This window comes from Ambystoma mexicanum, chromosome 10 (genome assembly GCF_040938575.1).
Source record: "Ambystoma mexicanum isolate Mex_15411 chromosome 10, UKY_AmexF1_1, whole genome shotgun sequence".
Lineage (NCBI taxonomy): Eukaryota > Metazoa > Chordata > Amphibia > Caudata > Ambystomatidae > Ambystoma > Ambystoma mexicanum.
The window spans coordinates 754,604,302-754,611,173 of record NC_090932.1 but is presented as its reverse complement, the minus strand read 5'-3'; the positions used below and the strand labels follow the sequence as shown (position 1 = coordinate 754,611,173).

The 6,872-nt window shown below is 49.9% G+C and overlaps 1 protein-coding gene across 1 annotated transcript; it reads right to left on the bottom strand.

The window, feature by feature from the left end:
- Positions 1-2,139: 2,139 nt before the first annotated feature.
- On the bottom strand, positions 2,140-4,882 carry P2RY1 (purinergic receptor P2Y1). Its single transcript, XM_069618405.1, has 2 exons — positions 4,692-4,882; positions 2,140-4,356 (listed from the first exon to the last, which is right to left on the bottom strand). The coding sequence occupies exon 2, from the start codon at positions 4,294-4,296 to the stop codon at positions 3,205-3,207; it is 1,092 nt and encodes a 363-aa protein (XP_069474506.1). The 5' UTR covers positions 4,297-4,356; positions 4,692-4,882; the 3' UTR covers positions 2,140-3,204.
- Positions 4,883-6,872: the final 1,990 nt, after the last annotated feature.

Genomic DNA, 6,872 nt, shown 5'->3' with positions numbered 1-6,872 from the left:
GCACTTGTCTCTGGAGGATAGCTCAGGGGCAACTTGCTCACCTTGCAAGCAAGACGACACGGAGCAACACAGGTTCCATCCCCGGGTCCGTGCTTAGAAACCTCATGGTATTAAGCGCTATAAATAACCTATCATATCATATCAAAAGGCCTCAAGCCCTTATCACTGTAGGGCAACCCCCACACAAATCAGTGACTCAAGAGGATAAGACCAGTGTCCAGAAATAAAAATATTCTGGAATGTTGCAAGCTGAAGTGCCCTAAGGAGCTCCGTCTGTATGGCAATCCAAAACCAGCCTGTGCCGAGAGACTTCAGTTCCAAGAGGCTATGTGGAAGAGGTTGCACGTCATGAATGGTGCATTACAACTGAGGCTACAGAGAAGGAGGGAAAGAGAAAGACAGACAGGGAGCATGAGAAAGAGGGGAATGGCAGGCAGGCTCAGAGACCACATTGCGGGTAAGTATGTGGCATGGCCCTACCATGCCATTAAGTGCTTGAGGCAAGTATGATAAACCAGGCGATGAAGGTTGAATGAATAGCAAATGCCAGTAGCCTAAAATGGTGGCGTTATTGCACCATAAATCATGATAAACCATGTACTCATGGTTTGATTACACAATGTATGTAAAGCCTTTTTTCCTTGCAGATATCGGGACCACAGGTAAAATAAGGTGGAGGCAAGTCTGGCTATTTTCGGACAATCATCCCATTTTTGTCAGGATTTTTCTGAAGGATAGGGGCATGGAGCAGGAAATGCAATCCAAGTGTGTCCCTTTCTGTGTAGGGTCACCAACAGCATGTCTGCTCATAAAGCCTTCTGATATGGGCAGATAGGCCTGAATCCCCCTAAAATCCGCCTTGCTTTATAAACCTGAATAATGCCGGTGGAACGTGTAGGGACTTGTATCACTGACAGCCCCCGCGCATGTACATGGCCGCCATCAGTACCACTTGCTTCCTTGTCCGGGTGGAAACAGCAACGGAAACCCTGGAAGTACAAACATTCCAAGCACCCCCCCCCCCCCCACACACCCATTTAGAAAATAACCAAAATCTCCCAAACAGGTGCAATCTAGATTGATGTCCGTAATTCATAGGTATGACGTCATTTACATAAATAATATGTGCTGAAACCATTGGCAAGCATGAAGTGAAACACAGAAACACAAACAAGTCATGGCATCGAGGTGAGGGATAGAAAGAGGGAGGGGTAGGGGGAACAAGAGAAAGAGAGAGAAAGACGTGATAGAGAGAGAGAGAGAGGCGTAGTCCCATTTTAGGAGAAGTAGCAGAAATGACCGTTTATATAAAGAGAAAATATTTGGCACTATGAATGATGAAGTCGTTTCCTAGCCCTCTAAAATACACATGTGCATGTTAAAGTGGCAAACACATGCAAAACGGACAAACAAGCCTATGCTCTTGCAACTGAACAAGCGGATTTTACGAGAGACCTCACATATAAATTATTTGGGCTGATAAATCAACCTTTTTTTCTGCATTTGAAATAATGACTCCCTGTCCTTGTCAATTCCACACACATGTAAAGGAGTCTGTCTAAAATGGCCGCATATTCCCAATTCCCAAAATCTACGTTTCTTTCACACCTCTTGAACTTAGTTTTACCATTTGATTTCCTCACAATGAAATGCCTTGCCTACAGAGCACCGCATGCACCAAGGCCTGTTATTATCACATGTATGTGTTTAGTGTGGCGCTTTATACTTCGCTGCAGAAGCACTGCATTGACTTGGGGGTGACCATCTAGGCCTTCGGCAATCGCGGTGTTTGTCCAACAGCTGAAAGTAAGCGGAACCCAATGAACACAAATATCCCCAATGTTTTGTATTAATCATGGCCACTGTCAATGTAAGGTGTTGGGCGTACACAATCAGCAGCATTGTAGGTGTAACCGAGTCTTCGTTTTTCATCGGTTAGGGAAGGAGGTGGCTAGCTCACCGCCGGGCCTTTATGCTAATTAATGTGTCACTGCGCAGTGCAGTCCTAGAATGTCCTGTGTGGGTTCTGGTCTTGATATTAAAAAGGAAACTGAGCCCGGGGGTGGCATCACACGACTATAACACACGTCCCATCATATATATATATATATATATATATATATATATATATATATATATATATATATATATCATTTGGCTTGCCATTGGCGCAGAAACCTCAATTCACGTGTACATTGTTAGGGTCGTGGAATGGCGGTGTGACGTCATTACCACAGATCGTGGGTTTTGAAGAGACTGTGGAAAAAGCGACTGGCCAAACACGTGTAATGCATGGGAATGTTTTAGATGTACATGTGTATGAGCGAGCCTGTGAGCGAGAGATGCAGGAAGAGGGAGTGAGAGCACGCGCGTGCACAGATGCCAGCAGGGGTTAGGTAAGGAACGCTGCTAGGGAACTCTGAGGAGAGAGAAGGGAGCTGCGAACATCTCCGAGAATGAAAAGCAAGGGGACGCCATGAATCAAGATTAGTGAACAATTTGGGAATCGAGAGAGGTGCCATGGTGCTGAAATACAGGGATTAGAGGCAGACGCATGGATGGTGTGAAAGAGGAACGGTGCCAAAAAGGTTAAAATGCGTTTTGAGTTAAACTGCTGCCCGCTGTTCTCAGCCCCCGCCTCCCTGCTCTCTCTCCATTCACCAGAGCCCCGAGACTCTAGATTAACCCCTTATTCCCTAGCCACACTGGAGCTGCGGTTTCACTTCACAGAAAAAACAAAGTTTTGCAGACGTCAAGAACCCACCGTGCTCGCCTCGCCGTTGTGCAATGGGTGCGGTGTTAAGGGCTCGTGGAGTCTGCACAGCACGACTCACGCCCCCTCTGGGTTAAGGGAGAGAGGGCGACTGCGAGCGGCAGCAGGGGGGAGCGGGGTGCTGGGCCCCTTTGGCATTCTCTGGCTCCGTACAATCAGACCGTGTGAGGAGACTCCTTGGCAGGGCACGATCCCCATTTGACCAACTACTGCGCTTTAAACCAGCGCGCACCAGAGAGAACAGCACATGTGTACAGGAAACGTGTCACTGGCGCTCACTTTAGAGCGGAGTCGTGTGAAAGCGACTCATAAGTGTCTGTAACAACTAGGGACAGCCCGAGAGCCTGCAGCTTCCACGTGAACACACGACCCAGCAGGCGTGGGGACGGGCTCCCCCGTGTGCAGTGCCTCGGTCACTTTACCCCGTTACTTCACAAGCTCGTGTCTCCGTTCTGCTTGTACTCTGACAAGATGTTGAGCGTCATCTCCTCGCTTTTGGACTGCACGTTGGCCTCGCTCCTGCGGGAAGCCTTCCTGGTGGCCCGGGACAGCTTCCTCCGGAAGGTGTCCCCCGCCAGGAAGTAGAGGATGGGGTCCACGCAGCTGTTGAGGCTGGCCAGCCCCCTCGTCACCTGGTAGGTGGCGTAGACCCTGTCATTGAAGGAGCAGAGCTCGGGGGCCTGGAAATCCAGCCTGGCCCTCAGGTTCAAGTTCTTCATGACGTGGAAGGGCAGATAGGAGACGGAGAAGGTGGTGAGCACGATGATGACCAGGTAGATGGACTTCTTCCTCAGGGGGGCGTTGTTCATGTCCTTGAAAATCAAGGCTTTCATGATCATGCAGTAGCAGCCGAAGATGAGGATGAAGGGGATGCAGAAGCCGCAGACGGTCGTGCACATGCTGTAGATGAAGTAACTGCGCAGGTACTCGTCCGCCGAAGTGTCAAAGCACGTCACGGTCTTGTTCTTCCGCGTGTAGGTGCCCGAGAAGAACAAAATGGGCGAGATCCCGGCGATGACGATGAACCAGACCAGGGCGCTGATGTAGATGGAGTTCTTCTTCTTGAGCCGGCCCAGGGACTTGAGGGGGTGCACCACCCCCGTGTACCTGTGCACGCTGATGCAGGTGAGGAAGAGGATGCTGCCGTAGAGGTTGACGTGGAAGATGAAGCGCTGGAGCTTGCACATGACGTCGCCGAAGATCCAGTCGGTTTTGTTGAAGTAGTAGAAGATGAGGGCAGGCAGCGAGAGCACGTACAGGAAGTCGGCCAGGGCGAGATTGAACATGTAGACCGAGATGCTGCTCCAGGGTTTCATGTGGAAGATGAACATCCAGATGGCCACGCTGTTGCCGATGAAGCCCGTGATGAAGACCACGATGTAGACGGCGGGCAGGTAGTAGAACTGGAAGCCAGTCTTGGTCAGGGAACACTTGGCGGTGGCATTGCCCGCGGGGTAGCCGCCGGACAGGAAAGTGCTGGCAGTGACATTCAGGAAGGCTGAGGCGAAAACTTCCTCAGTCATGGTCCTGGGCAGTCAGTCGGTTCTGGAGGCAGGGCAAGCGGCGTTCATGGCAGCGATCACCTGAAAGGAGAGAGAACATGGGGTTAACGTGGTTGAGGCGATTTCTCCGCGGCGGTTTTTTTTTTTTAGCCTAACTGCCGCCATTCATTCATACTTTGGCGGCGTGCTGCAGGGATAGCACGGCTCGAGGAGTTTCCCGGTAGCGTGGCGGGGGGCTGTCGGGTGGCACCCTTGATCATTTAAACTTGAGAATGTAAAATACCGAATAAGAATATTTCATAAGGCGCGGGTGAGGTTAGGCGTTCGAAAACGACGCACGGGAAAGTTGTCCGTAAGCCTATATCTCGGGCAAGGGGAGCTTAGCTTCCAGCATAACCCATTTCCCCACTTCCTACCTCACAGGATCGGCCCTCTGATCCTGTAACCATGCGATCTGCCTGGGTGCCATTCCACACTCCGGGATCTGACGGTGAAAAGTGCCGTTAAAGTTGCATTTTTCGGAATCGTCGCTCCAAAGTGCACGGCGCTGCTTTGCCACATTGAAAGCTTCCTCCAGACGAGCCGAGTCTGCCCGCCTCCTCCAGAGAGAGATACAAAAAAAAGAGGCAGGGAGAGAAAGTGGGCGGGTTTCAGATAGGGGGAGAGGCGAGAGGGAAGGGTGGGGGGAAGGACTCGCGAGAGAGACTCCAAGGGAGAGACAGATCGGCGGATATGCGTGAGTGAGCCTGTGAGTGGGAAAGAAAATGACGGGGAGCAGAGTTCAACTTCCTTAGAAATTGTCACTTAAAGGCGTGGCTTTCCGACTGTGCCCATTAAAACAACACACATTCCGATAAGGAGCTCAGCGGGACTGGCAGCGCGCTCTTAAAAGCTGGCACCAGAATCTTCCCTCCAGGCTTACGTTGAGCAAAACTTTACTCCTGATCCCTCGCGCAAAGTCAAGTGCTGACAGCGTGCTTTTCTATGTGTTGGTACCAGGTGGGCACCGGTGCATGCATTGCACACGCAGCGAGGCGTGCAACAGCACGGCAGCTACACGGGGAATGCTAGCCGCGCGCTGACAGCCTGGGAGCCTTCTGCCGCTGGCAAGGGGAGCTCAGAAAGAGACATGTATGAACCAGCCACGAAGAAAAAAAGACGCCGTGAAACCACGAGCGCTCATAAAAAAAACCCGAGCGTGCATTTGCTCAGCTAAAGACAAACACACAATCCCAACAGACTCGATCACCGGGCTGTGGGCGTAGTTATACACCGTGCATTTTAATGCATACTTCAGTTAGTGGTATAAGATGGGGAGGGGCACTCCAGTGCAGAATTCATCTACCTAGTGCTTGCATGGGTTTGTGTCCAGTGCGCGCGACTGGGGCTGTATTGGGAAGCCTTAAAGCTGCCAGTCATCCCTAAACTGCAATATGCGTGGTACATGCTCAAACTCTGCCAACCACAAACCCAGTAGAAACGAATGAAGGCTATAGTTAAAGCGCCAAGAAGATATTTAAAAAAACTTGGGCGCTTTTAAAGCCAACAAATCTCTCGATGATGAAAACCACATGCGTTTAACACCACACCACGGGGATGGTCCCGGGCAGGGACTATACCAGCCCTCAAATATCACGACCATAATTATATGCAACGGGCTAAGCCAGCCGCAGAGCATGCGGAGAAAAGGCCCCAACCCAGCGCAGTATGTGCGAGGAAAAGAGACGTGCAGTATGTTCAGCGTCAGACTCCGCTCTTATGCCAGTTATGCTTTCCAAGGTGTTTTTAAGAATGTGATTGCGGGTGTGATGTTACACATTGTCTACCGTGTGAAACAGATTGCAGCCAGGTTATGTGGTGTTGGTATTGGTAATTTCTTGTACTCAGCCACAGGTACAGATTTTCTGAGTGCTTTCCAAACATATATTTCGGTGGAACTTCAAGTAAACCCCCCAATGGCACCCAGCAGCACATGGCTGTGCTTGCTTTAATGTCTATGTTGTGGAGTGGTCCTAATGCCTAGCATTACTGCAACACACCTATTCTGATGCAACTATAGGGGGCAATGGGTTGAAAAAGCTTTTAATTATTCATAACCATTGGCAATTACTGTTGGCTGTCTCTAGTACCACCCTTTGTAGTCTGCTGTACCGTTACTGAAGGGGGGAGCATATGTAAAACCTAGATAATTGCACCCCAAAAGTGGCAGACCATCCCAACTGCTAGGACACATCTCTTTTTCACGAGAATACAAACACCTCGGACAGGTTCGAGCCTTATTAGGTGTCATGACTGTGGTACAGCAGAGAAGACACAGCAACCATGCCTGCATTAAGGCAACATTACACTACCAATGAGTGATAGGGTGGGTATGTTTTGAGCCAATCATAAACACTGGCAATTGTTCTGTGCAGGCTTCAAGCCAATATATTCAGAACATGTTGTAGCATTACAGAAGCGGAAACAAACACTCAAGTTGGGCTTGGCATGGGCCGCCCCCAAAAAGATTGTACTGATGGTTGCCTAAAGAGATACCAATGGTAATGACTAATTTTGGATTTGGTTTATGTCCATGCCTATAAATACAGTGTACCCCT

What these genes read in the sequence shown, in the direction of transcription:
- P2RY1 (XM_069618405.1), bottom strand. Translation starts at nt 4,296, where the DNA reads ATGACTGAGGAAGTTTTCGCCTCAGCCTTCCTGAATGTCACTGCCAGC.